The sequence below is a fragment of the Phoxinus phoxinus genome (assembly GCF_949152265.1).
Source record: "Phoxinus phoxinus genome assembly, chromosome: 13".
Classification (NCBI taxonomy): domain Eukaryota; kingdom Metazoa; phylum Chordata; class Actinopteri; order Cypriniformes; family Leuciscidae; genus Phoxinus; species Phoxinus phoxinus.
In genome coordinates this window covers 11,960,253-11,986,214 of record NC_136888.1, presented here as the reverse complement: position 1 = coordinate 11,986,214, position 25,962 = coordinate 11,960,253, and the positions used below count along the sequence as shown (strand labels likewise).

The following is a 25,962-nucleotide window of genomic DNA, read 5'->3' as shown; positions in this document are numbered from 1 at the left end:
TGCAGGATGTCTTTCCATGACAATTGCACTTCTGCATTTGCATTTAAATGCATATTTGTTCACTTCCTCCACATTATTTCTCATATCTCATATTCACATTTCTCTTTAATCTTCCAGGCTCTCAGAGACTACAGCATTACGCTACTTTTGGACTGTAAGACGGAGCTTGAGCTCAAAGTGTTGATAAACCGTGGCCTTCTCTATGTGGAGCTGAATGACTATAGCAGTGCCCTTCAGGTAGGCCAGTTTTATAAAGAAAAAGTAAAAAGCATTGATTGCATCAGGCCGCTGAATCTCAATAATCTGTTCTTCTCATGGATTATGAAAGCATAGTCAATGAATCATATGTGTGAGGTTTTTATTATTTCTGTATTTCTTTTCAAAGCCAACATGAAATACCATTTGCAACACATTTTTATATCCATAAATAGTCATATTTTCAAATGAAACAGGATATTTAAAAAATGTAGGGCGGATCATGATTTTGTGTTATATTGACTAACGTTATCATAGAAGCATTAGTTTTAATAATCTTATTAGTAGTATTATGTTTTTGTTTACTAAAAATGTTTTAGTAAAAATTATTGTGTTTTGTTGTAGGATTTTAAGGCAGCAGCAAAGAACCGACCAGAGGATGTAATAATTCACCAAGCACTAGGAGTCATTCACCACAGGTGTGCATTAATTTTTTGTTATTATTGAGTGTGATTGATCATAGTCACAGTGCTAAATTCCCAACCTTAAGTTGAGAACCATTTTCATTTGACAGTCAGATCATAATATCTGCTCCACAGCATGTTAAACTGCTATTGTGTTTAAAATACCAAAAAAAAATCAAGGCTTTAGCCCTCTGTGACACCATCATGGCAGTTCATGTGGTTTTCTTCACTGAGAACTAACAATTCATTGAATTTAGATTAGTTTTCATTCTGCTCTTTATAGTGAAATGTTGAATGCGCCACAGTAAAGAGGAGATTTATATAACATTGACCTCTATGTCATCGTATTGTGGAAAATCTAATCTTTGAAATAAAAGATTTTAAAATTATGTTTATGTAAAGTTGCAAAAAACTGAAAAAAAATGACATGCGTATTCTAAGAGGTTGAAAGAATGGTAATGTAAAACTAAATGATGAATGCTTTTGACACAAGAAGCTTGGAATATTGTAGCACATTAGCTCAAGGGAAATATTAACAATTAATTACAACTCGTTATAATAATTATAAATATTTGGATCGGTTACCCTTGTTTGTAACTTGATGTAGCAGAATTAATATTCAGTCAATTAAATTGTTCGTCCAGCGAACATTGTCTATCAACTCAGAATGAGAAAAAAAACAGAAAAATAACAGAAAAATAACCCTTCTTACTGGGTATGCTACTACAGAGCCTGTAGCTGTGATCGCATTGTTAAAGGGTCTTTGTTTTTCAAGTAGGGACCACAGAATCAACACTCACGTGTATGTAAAATGGTAAATGGACTGCATTTATATAGCACTTTCACAGACCCAATGGCCACCAAAGCGCTTTACATGTTGAATTACATTCACCCATTCATACACTCATTCATACACCGATGGCGGTACAGTATGTGCACATACGTTTTATTGAACTAAATCACAAACACATACTAGTCTAAACAAAAACACATACACACAAATTACGCATCAAATTACGAATGCATGGGTAAAATGGAAAGTGAATGAATGAATGAAACTGAAACGGGAATGAAGCCATGGATCCGTAAGATTCAGTTAACCACCGGGACAGAACCATCAGCACCTACTGTTGGTAATATACTAAACCTTTAACTGTTTGGTTAGTTAAATGTATTTGAGATGCCTTAGCCGTTGAACGAGCATCCGGATGCAGTCTCAGATGAAAGTCTTGATGGTTCAATAGTCAATAGAGGTGGAGGTATAAATATGTTAGTTCTATTTTAAATATATTTTAAAATGTCGTTTATTAAAGTTGAATTTTCAGCATCATTTCTCCAGTCTTCAGTGTCACGTGATCCGTCAGAAATCATTCTAAAATGATGATTTGCTGCTCAAGAAACATTTATTTTTATTATCAATGTTGAAAACAGTGCTGGTTTTTATGGAGCCGAACTGTTGAACTGTTGAATACGACCCCTTCATTATTCAATCAAAATTACTTTTCAGAGGAGAATATTTGTATTTGTCTTCTCATTTGCATGAGTGTGAGTGGAAGAACACTCTAAGGACTACAACATTTATTGGTGTCCTGAAATCTCGTATGACATTTATGAATATTTATTGATGCTCTCTGTGAACTTGTTCCAGTTATCGTGCAGATCTGCTTCATAGCGTATCTGTTATTTTTATTGATCAACTCTCAAAAGTTGCTGTGCTTCTAGAATGCATTTAGACCTACTTCTATCAGATTAACAGCCTATGACAGACAGGACATCTCATCTCTGTTCAGGGACTATAAAATGTCAAATATCTTAGTAGCTCACTGACAAGACAAAACATTGCTCTCTGAACTGACATTTATTATTCTGCTTCCTTTCTCTGTTTTCAAGGCTCGGCCAGTTACAAGAAGCTGTGAATGCTTACAGCGAAGCTATAAGACTTGATCCCTTCTTGCAGGATTCTCATGTGGGCAGAGGCAAAGTTTTCATGGATTATGGGGACAATAACGGCAGGAAAAAAGCCCAGAGGGACTTCCTCTCAGCCCTGCATCTCAATCCACTCTGCATAAGCGCCCGCATTTGCCTGGCATACAACTTGCAGGTAGTGTAAAAATAATTGCCTTGCTTCTTTTTATTTCTCACAGGTTGATCTTTCATAGCTTAACTGACTTCGAGAAGTTCCCGACTGTTTCATTTAAGTATCTAGTTTTATTCATACTTCACCTAAACTACCTTAGGAGAAATAAAAAACCTAAAATGAACGTTGATAGCATAGCTCTGATAATTTGGTCTTGGGAGAATCTGAGATCACTGAATTTTGACTGCAGACTTTTATATCCTGGCAAATGTGAGCACAGTTGTGCTCTCTTCTGAATCTTTAGAGAAGACACATCCAAGATTACTGTTTTTCCCATCTGGAGAAACATCCTAGAAGCAGGAGATTTAAGAAGTTTCCTTTTAACCTCATTGATGTCTAGCTGACACAACTGAGACGGTAGAGCGATTTTATTTGCGATTCATGTTTACTATGGGCAACATAAAAACATTTGCATGGTACTGCTAATGCATTATAAATTGCATGTGTTGCAGTTGAATTTAGTTGTGTGCAAAGATCAGGCATTAATATTTGTATCTTCTCAGATGCAGCAATACTCACCGATTGTTATGCTGGATGACATGGGCAGGTCGTTATATTTCTGAAACTGAAATCTTGTTCTGTTCTGTCTGTCTGTTGCCTATTGTGATTCATGTCATTCATAAACAATTTTATTATAAAATGTTGGCTTATGGCTTGTAATACACATCATTTCAGCTGGCCTATTATGAAAACATGCCTATTATGAAAAGAATGCTGAATCACAAAAAGTATTCATAACTGACAATAAATGATTGACGACATCATTAGTTATTTTAAAATGTCAGTCACAGAACTATTAAAATATTTTGCACAATCATTCCATGGTCTACTTCAAAGCTTGAAATCTAAATAACAAACTATTTTATATTATAGACATCTCCTTAAGCATCTATGCTTAATAAATCCTATCTGTAACCTTGGAAATCTTAATCTCTACAAGTCTCCTGAGGCATGGCTTCTGCCCTATTAAATTTTTACACAACAGAAGACCTTTGTTAGACTCATCTGGCATGTTTGGTATCTTTAATCTGTATGCACCGTCTCCGACTTTGTTGTTCAATTCTCATTTTAAAAGCAAACCTTTCTCTATTAAATGTGGAGCAATGGCTGATGCCCGGAGACAAACCACAGAAGATTAGGTTAACAGTTGGATATAAACAAGGATATATCGGATTCCTATTGGTATTCATCCTGGCCCTCATTATCTGTGTCTCTGAGAGAAAGGTATCATACAGACAGCCTGTTGCCTCTCAAGTCTATTGATTTTCACTGAGCCATGTCAATATCTTGTCCTCTGCGGCAGGTTTTGGGATTCTTCCAGAGAGCCTGGAATCAGTTCACCGTGGCTGTAGAGGTAAACCCTAAAAACTGGGCTGCGTATGAAGGCAGAGCTGTCACCAGTCTACAGATGGACAACATGTTTGCAGCCCTGCAGGATATAAACTGTGCTATAAAGGTTGTTGGAGAATTATTTCTTCCAGTATGTGTTTAATTTTTTGGAGCTCTGTTAAAGTGTATGTAGTTTTTATATGTATATATATATATATATATATATATATGTATATATATATAGCCTACATACATACAGTATATATAGCCTACATACATACAGTATATATATATATATATATATATATATATATATATATATATATATATATATTCAGCAAGGGTGCATTAAATTGATCAAAAGTGACTTCAATTTATTGAAATAAATTGAATATAATGTTTATAATTCTATGTCAAAAAATGCTCTTTTGAAGTTTCTATTCATCAAAGAATCCTGATTTTTTTTTATTTTTTTTTATCATGGTTTCCACAAAAATATGAATCAACATTGATAATAATAAGGAATGTTTCTTGAGCAGCAAATCAAATGATTTCTAACGGATCACGTGACACTGAAGACTGGAGTAATGATGCTGAAAATTCAGCTTTGCCGTCACAGGAATAAATTGTAAATTCACAATATTACTGTTTACATTTTTTATCAAATAGTTGGTGAGCATAAGATTTCTTTCAAAAACAGCAGCAAATCTTACCAACCCTAAACGTTTTGAATGGTATATAAAAGTCTTAGAGGCACATTTAGTATTTTCACCCTTTTAAGCCAGTTATTTATATCTTTTGCTGTAGTGTGTGTCAGTAGGAAATATCAGTTTACATTTCCAAATATTCCTTTTTGCCATTAATTGTAATAATCCAGTGAGATTTTTGTATGTACAAGGAGCCTGACTCCAGCCGGTGCTCCACAGGGAGATCTGATCTCACTAGCATCGAGTCCATCTGGGATTACATGCTGGGATTTAGCTCCCCGAAAAACTATGTGGAAGTGTACCGAGGACAAAGTCTGTTCTAAACACAAAGGGTGCTCACACCAAATATTGATTCGATTTAGTTAACAGAAGTTAATTGATCAAATAAAATCTATTTGAGACTTTATTTTTGAAAGCATCCTCACTTTTTTACAAAAAGTGGCTAAACTTCTCACAGTACTGTAGCTTTGCAGGAAGGTTTCTTCAAGGTTCTTGAAGACGTTGCTCCAGATCTATTGGATTTAGTCTGTCTCAGTTTTTTCACAGACTGACTCAATTATATAAATAAAGATATAAATAACTGGCTTAAAAACTTTTTTTGTGTGTGTGTGTGTGAAAATACTAACGTGCCTAAGACTTTTGCAAAAATACTGTATATTTATTTATTTATTTTTTACAAAAAATGTCTTGGCCATTTTTTGCCATTCAATGACATTTTTTTATTTTTGAGTGAATTATTTCTTTAATTCCTCTATTCTTTGACCTTTTTAGTGTAACCCTCTCGCGGAACAGCTCTTCACAAACCGAGGTCTGATTCAACAGTTCATGGGGGATAAATCTAGTGCCATGAAGGACTACCAGACCGCCATCAGCCTCAACCCGGGATATGCCCTCGCTTACTTCAACGCTGCCAACCTCTTCTTTTACAACGGACAGTTTGAGCAGGTAAAACCCGAGGCAGTTCACTACTGACACACTATTCTCTTGATACTCTCTAGGCGAGAGCCACTGATATATGTAGTGAGACAGTTTTTTTCTTTTTTCTGGGACACAGGCATGTGAGTTCTACAGCCGAGCTTTTGAGCTGGACCCCTCAGACGAGTCTGTCATCCTGAACCGAGCCATCACTCACGCTCTGTTGCGGAAGGTCACTGAATCCCTGCAGGATTTCAATGAGGCTCTCTGCCTTAACCCGCAATCTGCACATGCCTACTTTAACAGAGCCAACCTATACTGCTCTCTCAGACAGTTCCAATCAGCCGAGAGGGACCTTACACAAGGTGAGCTGTAGGAGGTTCACTGCCACTTTCTACCATTTTCTAGACACTCATACATCAATGTCCCCTCAAGTCTACTTAATCCCCTGAAGTACTTCAGGCGAAATTGAAGATAAACTGGTGTGACAGTTTTGAACAAAATCAGGACAAAACTAATTTTGTTTGAAGTTTGTCTAGTTAGAAAAATCTTGCCGAAGTAAACTTTTTCTGAAAGGTATTGGCTGGTAAACGCCTTCAAACTACCAATGGTTCATGGCGATCACGTAATAAGTAGGTGTGGCTCTGTGGCTCCACCTTCTTTGACATGGAAACCTACTCCGGTTCATTTCTTCGGTTCAGTCCATCGAGGTCAAATATAAGTAAAAATATGAACACACTTGGAGAGCTGCTTTTTATAGTACAAATTAAGTCATTCAAATTGAAAGCGACACTGACACTTTTTTCATGTTTTATACTGTAAACCTGCTTGCTTCAAAGCAATATATTATATAAATTAACGTGACTTAAATTAAGTGCTCAATTGCAGGGCTTGTGCAGACATATCCACGTGGTTATGTTCATATTCTTTCTTAATTGCTGTCCTTTTTGCTGTAGGTTTTTTTTTTTTTTTGAGAGGAAAGCATGCAGCACAAATTTACATATTAATCTAAACGCCGTTCTCAGCAAAGAGGGCGATGTCAGGATGTTTGATAACAGTATACTACTACTCAGGTATTTCTAACTTCTTTGTACCCCTAAGCGAAGAACGAAAAAGAACTTTTGGTGTAAGTATATATCGGAGCCTTTATAATGTCAGTCAAATTATTTTTGCACCAAAAACTAGTTTCTCATTAACTCATTAGCGCGTTTTTGTCCAATAGTATGAAACAGACTTTGCTTGTTCATTAATATTCATTGCAGAGACAAAACCTATCCAACTTTTTAATCATATTTTTATTTTTTATTTCAAGCTGACTTGGAAATGCTAACCTTATACCAACTAATTTGCTACTATGCAGATATAATTGATTCTCTGGGCTGGGTGTTTCTCATCACCCCTATGAATGCTGAAGGTCACATAATTCTAGTAGCTTGTCAAGAGAGAGCAGGTCCAAAGACTGAACTGCAGCATATACTGTATTGTGTTCCTTGATTTCATGGACGTATACAGAAGTGGCCAAAAGTGATGTCCGCATCAGGACAGGGGATATTTGCAAAATATTTGCTTTTAATCACACTTCAGGTTCTAATAAGCAATTCAAATATGAAGAGTTTGTTATTGGGAAAAAGAATACACTTCACTTGATTAAAAGGGTTAGTTCACCCCAAAGTGTGTGTGTGTGTGTGTGTGTGTGTGTGTGTGTGTGTGTGTGTGTGTGTGTGTGTGTGTGTGTGTGTGTGTGTGTGTGTGTGTGTGTGTGTGTGTGTGTGTGTGTGTGTGTGTGTGTGTGTGTGTGTGTGTGTGTGTTAAAAAGTTTGGGGATATTTCTGAAAGAAACCTCTCTTATGTTCACCAAGGCTATATTTATTTGATAAAAAATACAGTAAAACAGTAATATTGTGAAATTTTATTACAATGTAATTTATTCCTGTGATGGTAAAGCTGAATTTTCAGCATCATTACTCCAGTCTTCAGCATCACACGAACCTTCAGAAATGATTATAATATGCTGATTTTCTGCTTAATTACTATTTCTTATTATTAGCAATTTTGATTGAACAGTTGTGCTGCTTAATATTATTGTGAAATATTAGTTTTAAAAAAGCATTATTTGAAATATATATTTTTGTAACAATGTAAAAGTCTTAATGCTTCCTTGCTGAATGAAAGTATTCATTTCATTTGAAAAAAATGTTACTGACCCCAAACATTTAAATGGTAATGCATATGTTATTTTCAGCGCTTATCATTTTTTGTAATCAGTGCTTAATGACAGTGCTTATCATTATCATTCAGTGCTTATTATTTTTATCATCTACTACTTTTCTGTATTTTCTCTTCAATCATTCACATGTTTATATTTTTAGCGTTATTTGAATTAATATCTTTCCTCATCAGTCATTGTGGTATAATTTCAGTTGCAACCACCCCTATACGGCACACAAAAACAAAGCAAACAGTGGTTGGTCAGTCAAACCAGGCAGTTCTCTGCCTAAACAAGCTGACTTTAAACTGAAAGTCCAAACACTGACTACATGGCACTATATGTAAGCAATCTTTACTCACTGTGAGTGAGTGAGTGAGTGAGTGAGTGAGTGAGTGAGTGAGTGAGTGAGTGAGTGAGTGAGTGAGTGAGTGAGTGAGTGAGTCTGTGTGTGTGTGAGGCAGATGGATGCTCTCAGCGCACACCTTCACACACGAGAGGACCAGAGCAGGATGGGTTTGACCACATGGCCGCCTGAGGGAAAAAAACAAAACAATGAAAACAAATGCAGCAGCCATGTCCCTTTTACTTCTGTATAACAAGAGACAGGTGGTTACTATGGTTACAGTGTAAACTAATTATAGATTTCCTCTTGGCAGGCTGCATATTTATGTAGTCGAACGCAAGGATGTGCAAGCATTTCTGATGAAAAAGCAGAGGTTCTTAGAGTCCATTCCTAATTCCCTCTGTCTGCGGCTGAAACAGGTGGAATATTAGGAAACAGATGGCCCTCGGTATCTAATGAGTGTGTTCTCTGTGAATGGAGTAATCACTTGCTATTTCAGCATGCCGTTTCAAACAATCTAATTTAGTTAGCTGTAAATAGACACATTGAACACTTATCCTGTAAGCCCCTAAAAATGAGTTTTTATACATTATCTCACTCGAATCAAGGCCATTGAAGCAAAATAACATCTGTAAAGGTACCAGCCGAGTGATGGTAATTTATGCTAATGAAGATGGCGAATTGCTCGCAAATTGTCCCTCTTGTGTGAACTAAAAAGTTAATGTGCTCTTATTCGCTCTCTTTTGCCTGATGTTTCAGTCTCAAATAAACAGTGTGTGTTGTGTGGTAGCCTAATATTAATGTCAGTGTCTGCATGAGAAGAATAAAGCTGAGAGACTGAACAAAGATGTTGTGGAGAAGACGACACCAATAATGGTGCACCTCAGTGTAAACAGGAGACAGGTTTTGCTCTAACACATCTGTGTGTGTGTGTGTGTGTGTGTGTGTGTGTGTGTGTGTGTGTGTGTGTGTGTGTGTGTGTGTGTGTGTGTGTGTGTGTGTGTGTGTGTGTGTGTGTGTGTGTGTGTGTGTGTGTGTGTGTGTGTGTGTGTGTGTGTGTGTGTGTGTGTGTGTGTGTGTGTGTGTGTGTGTGTGTGTGTGTGTGTGTGTGTGTGTGTGTGTTTCTTGAAGCTCTACTGCTGCAGCCTGGAGATGCTCTTCTCTATAAGCTTCGGGCTGATGTCCGGGGTCAGCTGGGGTGGACGGAGCAGGCGCTCGAGGACTACAGGACCGCAGTGGAACTTCAGGACTCGGGGTCGTAAATTTTTAGTTTAACAATATGAACTAATGCAACACGTTTTTGTCTTAACTTAATTTCATTGCATGCAATCAGTTTAAAATTTTAAAATAAGCGTTTGTGAAACTACATTAAAAAATACTGGCCATACCTGAAGGTCTGGAAATCCATCATCCAGCCATGTATTAATACTAAACTAAAACATAATTATTTCTTTATTACTTGTTGTACTCCAGAGAAATATCAATAGTAAATATTTAGTAAAAAGCCCAAATAATAATGTTTTTAAAAGATTTCTGGAATTAAATTCATTGTAATACTTTATTTTTTGAGTGAATAAGACATTTACATTGATTGCTATTAGAACTTTAACCTCAGTTTTATGCAGAAACTTGTTATAATTAATAGATGCATTAATTATACTGCACTGTTCAAAAGATTGTGGTCGGTAAGATTTTTTTATGTTTCTAAAAAACGTTTCTTAAGCTGACCAAGGTTGCATTTATTTGATCAAAAATCAAGTAAAAATGGTGATATTGTGAAATATTGTTTAAAAAAAAATCCCACAGCCAGTCCAGTCTTCAGTGTCACATGATCCTTCGGAAATCATTCTGATATGCTGATTTGGTTTACAAATATGAATTACTTTTACTTTGGCATAAAGATAGTATTATTGTTAGATGTACAGTCATGGTCACAAATAGTAACACCGTTGGTAAATATGAACAAAGAAAATCTCTTTATGAAATAAATGTTTTCTTCAAAACACGTTGGCCATAATTATTGGTACCCTTTTATTTAATAATTAATTTTTCAACCTCCTTTTTCCAAAATAACAGCTGAGTTTTCTCCTATAATGCCTGATGAGTTTGGAGAGCACCTGACAGAAGATCAGAGACCATTCCTTCATACAGAATCTCTCCAGATCCTTCAGATTCACACATCCATGTTGGCGGTGCTTCTCTTCAGTTCACCCGACTCGTTTTCTAAAGTTTCAGTTCAGGGGACTGGGACGGCCATCGCAGAAGCTTCATTTTGACACATTTTTGTGTTGATGTTGATGTTTGTTTTGGATCATTGACCTGAAGGTCCAACCACGACCCATTATAAGATTTCTAGCAGAAGCCGTCAGGTTGATTTTTTTTATCTGTTGGTATTTGCTATCTGAACGAGATGTCCAGGATCCAGCAAACAAATAAGCACAACATTAAAGATCCAGCAGTATATTTAACCGTGGGCATCAGGTACTTTTTTTTATCCCTGTTTGCACCAAACTCATCTGGTGGGTTTGCTGGCAAAAACTATTTTTTTGTTTCATCCGACCATAGAATCCGTTTCCTTTTGAAGTTCCAGTCGTGTCTGACAACTGAATATAATAGAGTTTGTTTTGGATATGCGAGGAGGATTTTTCTTGAAACCCTCCAAACAGCTTGAGGTGATGTAGGGGTTGTTTGAATGTTTTTTTGAATGTTTTTTTTTTTTAAATAGCTTTCTGACCCCAATACTCAACTAATCTCTGCAATTCTGTGATCCTTGGAGAGTCTTTGGCCACTCAAACTCTCCTCCTCACTGTGCATTAGGACAATATAAACACACGCCCTGGAAGAGTCCTGGAAGATTCATAACGTCTTTAGTTGATTGGAACTTAATAATTATTGCCCTGATGATGGAAATAAGGATTTTCAATGCTTTCGCTATTTTCTTACAGCCACTTTCTATGTTGTGAAGCTCAACGATCTTTTGCTGCACATCACAACTATATTCTTTGGTTTTACACATTGCGATGGGTGATTAAGGGAATTTGGCCTTCAGTCATGGCTAGACAATTTCATATTCCTAGTCACCCTGGTGTCCTAAAACGTTTAAATATGAATTGGAATATACTTCAGAGATAGTTTACTCATAAGAATTTCTAGGGGTGCCAATAATTGTGGCCAACGTTTTTGGAGAAAAACATTTCATAATGTGATTTTACCCCCAATTTAAATAGTTTTACTTCAATGAAAGGTTCGATTTTTTGCGAATGTTTTGAATAAAAGGATAAACAATGCAGATTTACCAAGAGTGCCAATAATTGACCATGACTGTATGTAAGCTTAGGTTTTAGACTGCATAAGAGCTGCGTTTCGTTTTGTTTTCTGTCAACCAAGGACTAAAGTACCTGCAGATTCTCATTCATCTCAGTAACAGATGGTCAGCAGGTTCATGCAGCTCAAAACTAAACAACCTTCACGGACTTAATGCAGGTCTGGTCTCTGGTCAAACATCTACTATAATATAATGATATGTTTGCCCATTTACATGTTGTTCGCGAATGCTTTCATGTAATCAGAATACATTTGATCATCAATGGAGTGAGATGCTTTTTTCCCCTCGAGTGTTTGAGTCAGAAGTTTGATGAAATTATGAGCAGAAGTTTAATACTTAGGATTTAAAAATTAAAAATTCTACATATTTATTAAGTGACAAACAATGAATAATCAGATGATTTATTAATTCACTGTCTATAGTTAAATCAAAGTTCTAACTAATTAAGGTCCTAACAGCTGGACCCGAACAGCTGTATCTGATGTCTGAAATCCTATTCGAAGCATTCAGGTCACCTTATATGACACTCGGCAGAAACACTGGTCTTAACTAGATGGAAAGAAAGAAAACACCTGCTGAATGATCTGGCTCCTCTCCAGTTCAGAGAGAGAGGCTCAGAGAGAAGAGTGTGAAGACGGCCATCTGCTCCTCACATGTTGTGCTCTGACTGAGCTCATTACATTTCAAGCACAACACAAGTCTCCATCTGTGAGGAAAAAATGAGGTATCACTCAAATTCTCACAAAAGTGTGTCAGAATTGTGCTATCTCGTCCTATTTTCAAGGTGCGAGCGTTTTGAAATGGAGTGTCTTGGGGGAGAAAAGGGTCAAATTATTCCAGCGTGAAACGGTTATTTAAGTCTGACATGTCTTGCCAGGTGTCTTCCTTTACGAATAGAATCTAGTTGACCATTAACTTTGCTTTCAAGCGACATCTATGTTTTCTTACAGATCAGACGGATGACAAATTGTTTGTGTTCCTCATTTGTAAGTCACTTTGGATAAAAGCATAATGAATAAATATCAATGTTTGCTCACAGCTGATGATTAAAATATCCCAAAAGGCCATTGACCTTTGAAAAATTGACTGTAATTTAAAGTTACGACCACCAAATTAGGTGTCCTTAATGCAATGCAAACATTGTTTTTAAGAACTAAAATTAATAATTTGTTATTCATTTATTTGTTTTGAATTATATACACAAACACACTCACCAGCCACTTTATTGGGTACACCTGTTCAACTGCTTGGCCAAGACGATCCGCTGAAGTTCAAACTGAGGATCAGAATGGGGAAGAAGGGTGATTTAAGTGACTCTAAACGTGCCGTGGTGGTTGGTGGCAGACGGGCTGGTCTGAGTGTTTCAGAAACTGCTGATCTACTGAGACTTTCATGCACAACCATCTCTACGGTTTGGGTTTACAGAGAATGGCTGCTGGTTCAGATGATAGAAAGGCAACAAATACATACTCAAATCCTGATGATAATGTGGCTTTCTCAATGTATTTCTGGATGTCTCGCAATTTTCTTTGTCTAAACAGTGACAAGACTTAGGTTATACTCATTGGTTCACCCCACCAGAATAAAGCTGGGTCTTTAACTTTAAATGTGGATGGCTCTAAAATGTAAAAGTTCAGGGGTGATATTTTATGCTAATTTAACTTTTAATCCTCATATCTGTCCAAACATCTTTTTTTCATCTTAGAAACTTTGCTAGACTACGTCCTATTGTCATTTCCGGTGGCTGAAAAGTTAATTAACACTTTTGTATTTTCTCTCATTGATTATTGCAACGCTCTACTGGCCGGGGTTTCAAAAGCTAATCTAATCAAATTACAGTTTGTTCAAAATTCTGCTCCCAGAATCCTGACCAGGACTATTTTGACTATCCTGACCTATACTCCTATTTTGGAGTCCTTACACCAGCTCCCTGTCAGGTTTCGTGTTGATTTTAAAATTCTCATGCTTGTTTATAACGCTTTGCATGATCTTGCTCCTCAATATTTCTCAGAACTCTTAAAGGAACACGACGACTTTTTGGGACTTTAGCTTATTCAGCGTGTACAAATAACAAGGTCACATCCATCACAGCCATCTTCTAACCGTATACATACTGGGAACTATATTCTCAGAAGGCGAAGCACTGCTACTTGTAAAGAAGAGTAAAGAGTAGCCTTTATTGTCATTGCACTGTGGAAGTACAACAAAATTTAGGGTGCTTCCACAAAGCCACCCTTTCACCACACATAAAATACATAAAATCTAATAAAAAGTTAAAATCTTAAAGTGTCTAGTTACAAGAGTGCAGGTAAGGGGAGGTGGGCTGATTGTCTGCTCTTCAGGGCGGTATGGGGAGATTGGAGGTGGGGGCTTATGTGTGTGTGTGAGTGTCCATGGGTGTTGGCAGTTCGTATGGCCCAGGGGAAAAGCTGTTCGTCAGCCTGCTGGTGTGGGATTTGGTTGACCTGTAGTGCTTCCCGAGGGCAGGCTGGGAGGGGTCTCTTGTGATGGCCTGGGTTCTCCTGAGGCAGCAGGATGTGGAGATGTTTTCCAGTCTGGGCAGAGGGCAGCCGATGATCTTTTGGGCAGTGTTAACCCTCTGGGGACCAAAAACGCGCCGGCGCGTTTTCCTAGTTTTTTTCCACAAAGCAGCAAAATAGACTTAAACATCTCAAGGACCCCAAAAACATCTCAAGGACCCCAAAAACACCTTGGTCCCCAGAGGGTTAATGACCCTCTGCACCGCCTTCTTGTCCTCAGCTGTGGAGCTTGTGTACCACACACTTAAGCAGTGTGTTAGCTCACCACAGAGGAGTGATGAGCAGCAGCAGCTCCGTGTCCAGATTGTTCTTCCTAAGGACACGCATGAGTGTAGCCGCTGCTGAGCCTTCTTAACCAGGGCCCTGATGCTGTAGGTCCAGCAGTAATGTGGATGCCCAGAAACCTTAAGGTGGTGACAATTCACCTTTGGCTAAGCCCCGCCCCCCTTAGTTACTGTTGCTACCTCCGACAACTTCATCTGGGCTCTGGTTTGGTATCAACATGGCTTATGCTGTGACAGCTCTTCCTACTGAAATTTTATCAAACTTTTATAAAGCAGCAAATAAAGTGTCCGATAGAAGTAGGCAAAAGTGTATGCAGTGTGCGTTTGAAGGCTTTATTCAAGACATACCGGAGAAACGCAAGCAACAACAAGGCATCCAAATACAGGCAAAAGCATAACGGTCACAGTCAAAAAATGAACACAGCATATCCTAATCGAGACGGAGGCTGGGACTCACAATATCAGGAGCAACACTGTCATGCAAAGCTGGGTAGGTCTCTATTCACTTTTATAATCGTTATTATTTACAAAGCAAACGGACTACGCGAGTATAAAGCTGTATTTATTAGCAGTGTGTGCTAGCGTATCAACAATTAGGGCAGAGAACCGAAATCATAAATCTAAACCAGCATAAAACTGTCTAACTAGTATAACTTCACAGTAAGGTTAAAAGCTAAATGTATCTTAGAGCAAAGGTGTGCTTGTTGATCCTTGAGGGGTTTCGCTGACCGTGAGGACGTCCACACAGTTTAATCCAAAGACGACACTTGTCAGTATTTAACTTCGGTTTTGGGAAGGGGAAAAAACGGACACCCCCCTCCAACCTCTCTGGGAAACGCGTATCTGTGTTACAAATGCCCCCGGCACAACGTTTAACCATATTTTTTTATAAAACGACAACGTAATAGCCTGCCGAGACCAAAAATATGAGCCGCCTGTGTTGAAGTCAATGGAGCGCCGTGAAAAAGTGTCGGACCCTCTGTGGGAGCTCGTTCTTGGCTGCGCTGTGATTGGTCAATATACATTCTAGGGCGTGGCTTAGCCAAAGGCGAATTTCCACCCGATCTCCATTTATGAGGAAGGGGGTGTAGTCCTGTCTATGCTTCCTGAAATCCAAAATTAGTTATTTTGTTTTAATGATATTTAGGGTCAGGTTATTGTCTGAGCACCAGTGCGACAGATCCTTCACCTCTGCCCTGTACGCGGTCTCGTCCCCGTCGTAGATACATCTGATCCAACCACAGTGGTGTCATCCGCATATTTTATAATGTGGTTGGTTGGGTGGGTTGGAGAGCAGTCGTAGGTATACTTCTGCGGAGGGATTTGCTCGCAGCACCTGAGAAGCCCTGTGGTGAGGAGACGAGAGTTCGCTCAGTGTTGCGCAAATCACTCCGACTACGTAGCAGTGCTTTGGCTTCTGAGAATATAGTTCCCAGTATGTATACGGTTAGAAGATGGCTGTGTCTCATGTGACCTTGTTATTTGTGCACGCTGTGACTATACAAATCACAACATGTAAATAGGAAAATGTTGGCGTTATTTTGTCACTTATTGGGAGCAGTATGCTAGCTGGAGCCGTTTACCTCCAGTCTTTGTGCTAAGCTAGGCTAGCGGTGGTTATGCCATGCACGGAGATGAAAAGGGTATGTATGGACTGATCTAACTCTGGGGGATACGGTGAATAAGTCCCAAAAAGTCCTTTAATCCCCTACATCCCAACGCGTGATCTCCGCTCCTTCGAAGCTGGTATTTTACTGTCGTTAAAGATCTATGATAGGGCTTTGTCTTCATTTGCTCCAAAACTATGGAACTCTCTGCCCTCTGAGATTAGGCAAGCGGAATCTCTTAGTGTTTTTAAAGCGTCCCTCAAAGTCCCTACTTTTCTATACCACTTACTTAGGGAATTTATTTGATAGCATTTTATTTTTGTATTGTATATTTGAATGTACTTCTCTTTTATGAATGCTTTTATATTGTTGTTTTTCTCTTTTATTTTTTCTTGTTTTGTGAAGCGCTTTGAGATGTAACTTTTAAAGGCGCTATAGAAAATAAAATGAAGTATTATTATTATAACAGTAACTCAACAACCGAGGTCTGCAGAAGAGCATCTCTGAACTCACGACACGTCCAACTTTCAAGTAGATGGACTACAGCAGCAGAAGATATCCACTGGCAGCTGAGAACAGGAAACTGAGGCTACAAATGCACAGGCTCACCAAAATTGGACAGTAGAAGATTGGAAAAAAAGGTTCCTGGTCTGATGAGTCTAGATTTCTGATGTGACCTTCAGATGATAGGTCAGAATTTGGCTTAAACATGATTGTATCAATGGTTCAGGCTGCTGGTGGTGTAATGGTTTCAGGGATATTTTCTTGGCACACTTTGGGCCCTTTAGTACCAATTGAGCACCATTTAAACTCCACAGCCTAGTATTGTTGCTGACCATGTCCATCCCTTTATGATCACAGTGTATTCTCTTCTGAGGGCTACTTCCAGCAGGATAACGTGTCACAAAGCTCAAATCATCTCAAACTGGTTTCTTGAACATGCCAATGAGTTCACTAAACTCACTAGCCTCCACATATAAAAAATGAAAATCCACATAGCCTATTACACGTCACTTCACTTCTAAGGATTTGCAGAGAAAAAATATTTATAAATATGAATAAAAGTTTCATACACATTCAGAGTTGATGTTATGGATCTGAAACTGTTTTTTCCCCTCTAGTCCCTCCAAAAGCATTACATTTCACTGCAGCTGGATTACTTTCTTTAGATTTGGATCCATCACTAGGTGGTGCCAGAAATAAGCACAGATAAGCTTCCTCTTCACTCCCAGGTTGCTTTGTTGTTATTTTAAGGCATATTGTGCAATATAGGAAGAGTGTATAAAGAATATGGCAACGATCACAAAAGATGCCCATATCAGGGTTCCCTTGAATAACTCCAGACTCAAAACACTGAGCCTTTCATTTGTTCAGTGGACCTTTTGTAAAACATCTTGCTTTGTCATACAGGATGAACAATGTGTTTTATTCAATTTCGGAGGGAAAGGGCATTAAGACGAGCCATGAATTTTAAACAACTAGTGTGGAAACTAAGCCTTCCTGTTTTTTTGACACTGTAAACGGCATTAACTGCAGTCTGTCTGCACTGGGAAAGACAATTGGGCGTCAAAGAAATTTCACTTCGAAATTGCTAGTAAATTTCACTAATAATTACAAAGTATTGGCAAGGAACAATTCAACATGAAATTTTCTTGTAAGACATATCCTTTTTTTATGGGGTGTATGACTGCATGAGCAGAGCATAGGTTGGGTTTAATAGATATTATCCTAAACATAAATATGCCCAGTTATTTCCAGGGTGCTCTGAACAGTTCCGTTACAATGTTAAGAACATGTCAGGTCAGGAAATCTCCTTATTCTCAGACCAAAACGATCAGTTTCACTTTTTCCACATTTGAAGATTTGACTAATAATAATAAAAAAGAAGAAGAAAAAAAGTTCGTCCCAACTATACTAATAAACATAAGCTATCAGAGTGATTTTTTTTATTTCAACTTTAGACAACAGGAAATACACATTTCTTTATTTGATAGGCCTATTGGAAATGGCTTTTTTGTCATTGTGCATTTATATGGACATTGAAAAGAAGGTCTAGATGTCGTCAGGAAACTATTTTTGTTTCTCAGACACGCTGTCAAACACACCAGCACCCGATGGCGTCATGTTTCACGCGTGACGTCTGTGATGTGATGCATGTGGATGTGGAGCAACTGTCCGTGGTGCTGAAACCGCCGCAGCGTCGGGATGCGCGTTCCGGAGTCGCGAGGCATCAATGCGCGCATCTTTTGAGCTCGTATTTCAACACTTTTCATGCATAGCTGACTCAAAACAGTGTCGGAATGCTGCCCAACGACACCTTCAAGAACCTGGAGGATGGTTTATATCTGTTAAACTCCTCCAGCAACGAGACGCATAACGCGGATTCTCACGGCAGCAGCGCGATCTTCATCTCCTTCATCTATTCCGTGGTGTGTCTGGTGGGACTCTGTGGGAACTCGATGGTGATTTATGTGATCTTCAGGTATGCAAAGATGAAAACTGCGACGAACATCTACATTTTGAACTTGGCGATCGCGGATGAGTTACTCATGTTAAGTGTGCCCTTCTTAGTCACCTCTTCTTTACTTCATCACTGGCCCTTTGGTTCGCTCCTGTGCCGTTTGGTTTTAAGTGTTGATGCCATTAACATGTTCACCAGCATCTATTGTCTCACCGTGTTGAGTATTGATCGCTACATCTCCGTGGTGCATCCCATCAAAGCCGCCCGGTACCGGAGACCCACCATCGCCAAAATGGTCAACTTAGGAGTCTGGATGTTCTCCATCCTGGTCATCCTACCCATCATCATCTTCTCCACCACTGCACCCAACTCTGACGGATCGGTGGCTTGCAACATGCAGATGCCTGAGCCCGAGCGTCAGTGGATGGCTGTGTTTGTGATATACGCCTTTCTGATGGGCTTTCTCTTCCCTGTCATTGCCATATGCATGTGCTACATCCTCATCATAGTGAAGATGCGCGTGGTCGCGTTGAAAGCGGGCTGGCAGCAGCGCAAAAAGTCCGAGAGGAAGATCACACTGATGGTGATGATGGTGGTGACAGTGTTCGTGATCTGCTGGATGCCTTTTCACATCGTGCAGCTGGTGAGCGTGTTCGTCCAGCAGCACAATGCCACTCTCAGTCAGCTGGCTGTGATTTTGGGATATGCCAACAGCTGTGCCAACCCCATACTGTACGGATTCCTGTCGGACAACTTCAGACGCTCCTTCCAGAGGATTTTATGCCTCCGATGGTGGGAAAACGCCACGGAGGAGCCCATAGATTACTATGCCACGGCTCTGAAGAGTCGAGGATACAGTGTGGATGACTTTCAGCCGGACAATCTGGAATCGGACAGCACGTACAGGAATGGCACCTGCACATCCAGAACTACAACTATGTAGGATTCTGTATTGCAGCATGACACTTTTGTTATATGTTGTCAATGCAGTATATGTTTTTTGTTTGTATTGGTAAGACTTTATAATAACTTTCATTATTTACATTATTAGATCATATAATGCTTAATCAGAAGTTAATGTGCATTCGCCTATATGAATGCGCATGAAATTTCAGTTAAACATCAGGGGTCGGGAACCGTTTTTGACCAAAGAGCCTTTTTTTTAAATCCTGGTTAATGCATTTTTCCAAAAGAGCCACAGCCAATATAGCTGTGTGTGTGTGTGTGTGTGTGTGTGTGTGTGTGTGTGTGTGTGTGTGTGTGTGTGTTTATATAGGCCTATGTGATATATCTATATACCATTTCAATAATAGTACATTTATTAGACAACTGAAAGCAAACAAATATGCAACAAACAATAAACAAGTTGCAATATGGAATTAATTGTGCAGGGCATTCACTGTGAGTTTGAGTTACCACCTGAGTCGTATAAATCCTCATCTTCTTGTGAGTGAGTGAGTGAGTGAGTGAGTGAGTGAGTGAGCGAGTGAAGAACAACGCGCAGTGCTTACATCGATACGTGAATAGTCACCAGGGTGGGCGTTTTGACACATTCTGTGGGTAGGCTACTATTCTTGTCCATGTTCGGCTCGGAGCGCGCGCAGAAATCATCCTGTCAGTAGCAGAAATGTCTCTTGACACAGCACCAGTTTCAATCAAATGATATGTTTCTGTCCAGTCACTAGTAATAGCCTATTTTTACATGTTCTTCTAAAAATAGTTTTCACCTTTACCACAAACACGCTAGCTGCTTGAATCTGAGTGCAGGAGCTCTATATGATGTGACTCTCGACCCCCACTGAACACGCACTTTGACCCGTACTGTAGACTACAACTTGAAATATATATTATTAGCCTATTCTAAACTTTTCTTTTCAGTAACTTCGGTTGGTAGCCTACAACATAGGAATTGTAATTGGTTGCTTTTTCAGCAGAAAGCTGATCTCTAAATGTATCCATTTATTTTATTTTATTGATAATTTATTGGTAAAGGGTGGCTCACGAGCCGTAGGTTCCCGACCGCTGCACATGTTGACTAATGAAAGCTATTAGAAAGTGGCCTAACCTATGTCGACATGGAAATAATGTGTGACGCTCAGATAAAAATAAAATTAAATAAAAATATCCACAGCCAAATATTTAGAGATGCTAATTAAAATGGAATAGAACGGAGGGGGAGTTGCACTCTCAGTGTATTATGTGATAAAACCTGATTTGTATTTTCTGAAGGATAAGATAGGATAGGCCTACTTGTGCTCGCAAAGCAGGAACAAAACAATGCTACAGTTTTCAGGTTTTATGTTTTGCTTCTGTTTAATGATATCAGAGCCGCTTCGCTGTGTCATGACACTCAGCCAAAAGTATGCAAATATATGAAAGAAAGAAGACCAATCAAAATGCAGTATGCACCTATGACGTCAGTGAAGTTTTGAGTGGTACAGTTCTATCAGTGTTGGTCAGTGAACGTTTTTCGACATTTAATGTTAATGTTATTTTTGTTGTTGTTGTTAAATAAGTGTTAAGTTGACCAAAAAAAAGGAGTCTACACTTTTTTAATATATACAATATGGCCAGGTTCATTGTAAAATATTCTATTTCAAGTGAAACCGTTGTATGAGAAGGTTTGGAAAGTTCACTAAACCTAAATGTTATGTGTTTGACTGTAAGCCTGATCCTGACAGTGAAGGTGAGATCTGATCTGAAGCCTGTGAGAAACGTTTCCATTGACTGCTGTACTTCTGTTTGTGCCTCTGAAGGGAATATGTCTAATACAAGGCTGATCTATGGCTAATCCTTAGTGAAATTCATTTCACCCACAATGTGTATCTATTCAATTATGCTTTTGAATTGTGAAATATTAACAAAACCTCACCATGATCATATTTTAACACAAAAAAGTGATATACTTAGACCCGTTTCATCTTTTAAAACATATTCATTAATAGCCTATTTTCTTTTTTTAAATGTGCACTCAATACCCTTTCTCTTAATAACAAATAAAGACAAGAATAGTAATTTTTACAAATATATATTTAAATAATCAAAGAATGCTAAAAAAGAAAAATGTTATCTGTAGGCTATACATTCATAGCCTACACAATTGCCATATTGGCCACAAACAATACTGTCTCTGTCCGAAATCGCATTGGCTATTATAGCCTATCTTGAGTAGGTAGGCAGGCTACTTATGTTAGGCAGGCGAATTACTTCGGACTGCTAAAAAAAAAGTATGTTCTCTGTAGTATGGGTGTGTGTAGTATTCGGTAGTATTAATGTAATTGGACGATTCGCCATGTTGTTATGATCATGTGACCTGCCATGTTGTTATGATCATGTGACCTACTAGCGTCATTTGGGTCGCTTCACTGCCATTCATAAATCCTCTTCCGTGGCCTCATGGCATAGTAAAGCGTCCATTGTAGGTCACCCGGGTACTTTTAACTACTATTTTATAAGTACTGTGAATTCGGACTTACTTCTTTTGCCACATACAGTTTTTCGACTACTAGTAGGGAAGGTATGCGGTTTCGGATGCAACCACCGAGTGCTCCATTAAAGCTGCTGTACGTGTTCAGCGCCCCCTAGCGGCACTAAACGGAATTGAAAAATATGAACCTGCTGACTCACTATAACTCACACCAGAGCCACGCCAGTGGTCGGATTATTGCTGTTTACTGGTCAAGTAGTCACAGAAACAAATGTCCTGATCTCTCAGGAGAGATCATTTAAAACGTGTGGTATTTAAAATAATAAAAATAAAAAAATACAGCCATTTACAGCAGTTTAAACATCCGTTTATTTATATAGACATATAGCCTAACACCTCAAAATGTAAAAATATAACAATGTAAAAATGCACATGTAAAACTTTCATGTTGTGAAACATAACAGTAATATTTAATTAGAAAACAGATCCAATGACAGTTTTATCACAATATCTTCAGTAACGCTTTACAATAAGGTTCCATTTGTTAACATGACAAATACTTTATTGATATTGGTTATGGTAATTTCTATTATTTAAATGTACTATTACGCTATTCAAATCAAAATATATATTTGTTAATATTTTTCAATGGACCTGAGCTAACATGAACCAACAATGATTTTATTTTATTTTTTTCAACAAAAAATGTATACTGGAACAAATGTATTGCTCATCTTAATATCAAAACTGGATGAAAAGCCGTGAACCGGCTAACGCTTTTAATCTACTTACCACATCTTCTACAGTTCTTACATCTCCACAAAGGTGCATTTAAATATCAGCTATGAAAGAGTAAACAAAGACAGAGTACGCTTCTCATAAATCTAATTACCAACTATGTGGCCTAGATAGGATTGTAAAATCCACATCAGCATAAAGACCCTGATTTCAACCGTGAGAGTAAAACAGACGGAATGGCAAATTACATTTAAAGGCAGTAATTATACAGCGCTCCTGTGACTCTAGACCTCACACCTGAAAGTTCTGAGAGAGGAATTATCTTCCAGTAAGCACCCTCCATGGTCTGGAGGTGTCACATTGAATTATCTTTCACATTTGCACAGTCTTTCCCACTTAAGTTTCCTCTTTTTCATTCACCTTCTCCATGGAGCTGGATCCATTCAGAGCCACAGCCTCCGCCTTCCTCCGGGACGGTTTTGTGGACCTCCTCCTGATGCAGCCTTTCACGATGGCCGCCACGATCACCAGCAGCACGATGAAAATCAGCAGCGCTATAATCACAGGTACTATGATATTTGAAACGTCTCCAGCGCTCTCCTCAACGTGCACATCTGTCTCACTCGTTGTGACATCATCAGGCAGAGACGTAGGTTGAGTCAGCACAGATTTGCCCCTGTTAACGTTTGAATGATCATTGCTTCTCAGATCAGTGGTGGGCGGCTTCGATCCATCGCAATCATCCTTGTCATTGTCCGAACATACACATTTGTAGGAGCCTTCTGTGTTCAGGCATCTGTGTGTGCATGGTTTGGATTCTTGGCATTCGTTTACATCCACACAGCTTCCGGATTCATCCCTCCTGTAGCCTTTTTTGCACTCCAGGCAGAGTTGCGATATATCCATGTTTTTGTTGTCGAACACGGTCCAAACTAGATCTTTTGAGCATTTTAATGTGAAACTGGCACCAGAACCACAATGAACATAACATGTGTTCGTATCATTTGGGTAGCTGATTTTGTCATGTGTGCCAAGTATATCTGGTGGACGGCACGTCACCGTAACGTTTCGTTTACAAATGAAAGGATGTTCCTGTTTGCAGGTGGCATCGACAAACCCATTGCTTGTTGCAGCAGTTTCACCATATTTCACTGAAAGCAGCCCACAACGAATATCTGTGCAAGAATCTAAAGGTTCTTTCTTCCACATTTTAACGTCAGACTGAGTGCTGCTGTCTACCGTCCAGGAGAATCCTTTAAGAGGCAAATCTTTTCTAAAACAGTCGCCTTTATTCCTCTTTAGTCCAATCCAGAAAGACGTGGCAGTTTTGTTATTCTTGTCCCAGATTGTTTTCAGAATCTTTGCCATTTCCTCTTCTTTCGGAATGTTGGTCAGGAAATTTCTAGGTAGGCAACGATTTTGAGCAGCATTGAATGAGAGTGTGTTCAAATGAACAGTGTAGGATGATTCAGGCAAGCAACATGCCATGTTGAGAAAGCTCATAAGATATAATCCCGTCCAGAAGTCCATGTCTAGACCTCCCTGCCTGAATGCTCTCTGGCTGGAACTAAATGACATATGTCTGCTTTTTTCACTTGCTTTCTTAGCTCCCCTTGTAAGGTCCTCCCAAGACAACAAGCACAGGAAGTCTGTTCAGCCTTGATACAGCCATTCGCTTCCTCTTGGGTGGTGGTGCTGCCGAAGCAAAACAATCGCAACTATGAACAAAATCGGTTGCTGGTGAAACTAAAGCTTCCATAATACACAATCCCACTTCCAGACTCCCACGGCAGAGTGATAGATGAGCTCAGGTCAACAGGAAAAATCTATGTTCCTTGGCACAGGTCTGATAAACTGTTCGTTCATCCACACCCATCACCTTCTTGAGGGTTTTAGGTTTCAATACCTTGGAAACATCACAAATGTGGAGCCTACCAGGCTGTTTGTGCCGCATAAAGATAAGTGTAACATTGAACAAGGACTTATTGTGTCTGTAACAGGATCCTTTGACAAAAACAATGGGGAAAAAAATTCCCGGAAGCATTGCTCATTGCATTAGGGAATGTTCTTTACAGTAGTACTATACCTTTGTTTACATGTCGCACTCAACACTGTCAGAATCAAATGTGTGTTGATTGACCTCAGCGTGTGTTTTCAAGAACTCACATGGGACTAATGCGGTGTTGAATGTCCCATGACTAACAGTATTATTCTGTCTTTCCAACAGGCCGCTTCATGAAAGACCAGCAGATGCTTCCTGGAGGAAATGTCAATGAATGGCAGGAAGTGAGGTTGCGGGAGCACTCCTACAATCTGGAGTGTCAGAGAGGTGGGGAATAAGGACAGGAAATGGAATTATGGGTAACAGGAAAACCAGTATGCCAAGACAGAGCAAAGAACAAGAAGTTGAAATAAAGGTGGTAGACAATACAGGTGTTTTGGGAGAGCTCTGCTGTTTTGTGAGCCAACAATTAACAATCAAACCAACTTTTTAAGGAGAATTATGGGTTACACTTTATTTTAGGGTGTCATTGTTACAGTGTTATTATATATTTAAGTAGCCTACTAATATTATTTAACAGCATGTACTTACTATAGGGTTAGAATTAGTTTTTAGTTGAGGGTTAGTTGCATGTAATTAAGTTGGCTTGTGAGAGCCAACTTACTGATATTGTACTTAAACTTCTTATTAATGGTGCTTGCCTATAGGCAAAGCAACATTAGTGTTCTCTTGCATACTTATTTTTACTGGTGCTTGCTTTAGCAAGGCAACAGTATTGTTATTGCTCATACTTATTATTATTATTCTTCCACACAAAAGTTTGGCGCGTAACTTGCCCCGCACCGTTTGTCACAGACCCCTGAGTGAGGTGTCAAATCGACCGGCCCATTGAGGAGAGGTGTGCTATATCTTTTCTAAGCGATCGGGTGTACGATGTTCGCACAGCGGACGAAAAAGCGGCCAAAAAAGTCCCATTGACTTAACATTGCGGAATTTTCAGAAATTCAAATCCCAACTGTCATTTTTCACACACACAGACACAAAGGGCCTGACACCCCTGCATGTCTCCCCCTCTCTCTCCCTCAGAGGATTTATATTGTCAAGCAGCCAATAAGTAATGGCCTAAAATCTTCATAGCCACACCATAGCAACCAGTTACAGCACCCTAGCAACCATAGACTATAGGCACGAGGCCGCAGGCCTCGTGCACTCATTATAATGCACTCGTTTAATAGAGATTTTAAATACTCTATAAAAACTCACTCCTAGGCACGAGGCC

At 39.0% G+C, this 25,962-nt stretch overlaps 3 protein-coding genes across 10 annotated transcripts in view; 2 read left to right on the top strand and 1 right to left on the bottom strand.

The window, feature by feature from the left end:
- The window catches only part of ttc6 (tetratricopeptide repeat domain 6), a 38,100-nt gene extending 27,543 nt beyond the window's left edge, over window positions 1–10,557 (top strand). For 4 of the 8 annotated variants that reach the window (XM_079634110.1, XM_079634112.1, XM_079634114.1 and 1 more), the window contains 7 exons: window positions 118–237; window positions 601–674; window positions 2,550–2,760; window positions 4,100–4,252; window positions 5,604–5,777; window positions 5,887–6,112; window positions 9,431–10,557. In XM_079634110.1, coding sequence (XP_079490236.1) covers window positions 118–237; window positions 601–674; window positions 2,550–2,760; window positions 4,100–4,252; window positions 5,604–5,777; window positions 5,887–6,112; window positions 9,431–9,561 — 1,089 coding nt within the window. In that variant the 3' untranslated portion in view covers window positions 9,562–10,557. The remainder of the gene's footprint in view (window positions 1–117; window positions 238–600; window positions 675–2,549; window positions 2,761–4,099; window positions 4,253–5,603; window positions 5,778–5,886; window positions 6,113–9,430) is intronic. The other 4 variants (XM_079634113.1, XM_079634109.1, XM_079634111.1 and 1 more) reach the window with 1 other exon arrangement.
- A 7,798-nt stretch (window positions 10,558–18,355) lies between these two features.
- Window positions 18,356–19,459, top strand: sstr1a (somatostatin receptor 1a; the record flags this gene model as incomplete). The annotated part of the gene is made up of 1 exon (XM_079632148.1): window positions 18,356–19,459. The coding sequence occupies one exon, from the start codon at window positions 18,356–18,358 to the stop codon at window positions 19,457–19,459; it is 1,104 nt and encodes a 367-aa protein (XP_079488274.1).
- A 2,835-nt stretch (window positions 19,460–22,294) lies between these two features.
- On the bottom strand, window positions 22,295–24,294 carry clec14a (C-type lectin domain containing 14A). The gene has a single exon (XM_079633131.1). It carries the CDS (start codon window positions 24,257–24,259, stop codon window positions 23,078–23,080), a length of 1,182 nt encoding a protein of 393 aa, XP_079489257.1. The 5' UTR covers window positions 24,260–24,294; the 3' UTR covers window positions 22,295–23,077.
- Window positions 24,295–25,962: the final 1,668 nt, after the last annotated feature.

What these genes read in the sequence shown, in the direction of transcription:
- clec14a (XM_079633131.1), bottom strand. Translation starts at nt 24,259, where the DNA reads ATGTCATTTAGTTCCAGCCAGAGAGCATTCAGGCAGGGAGGTCTAGAC.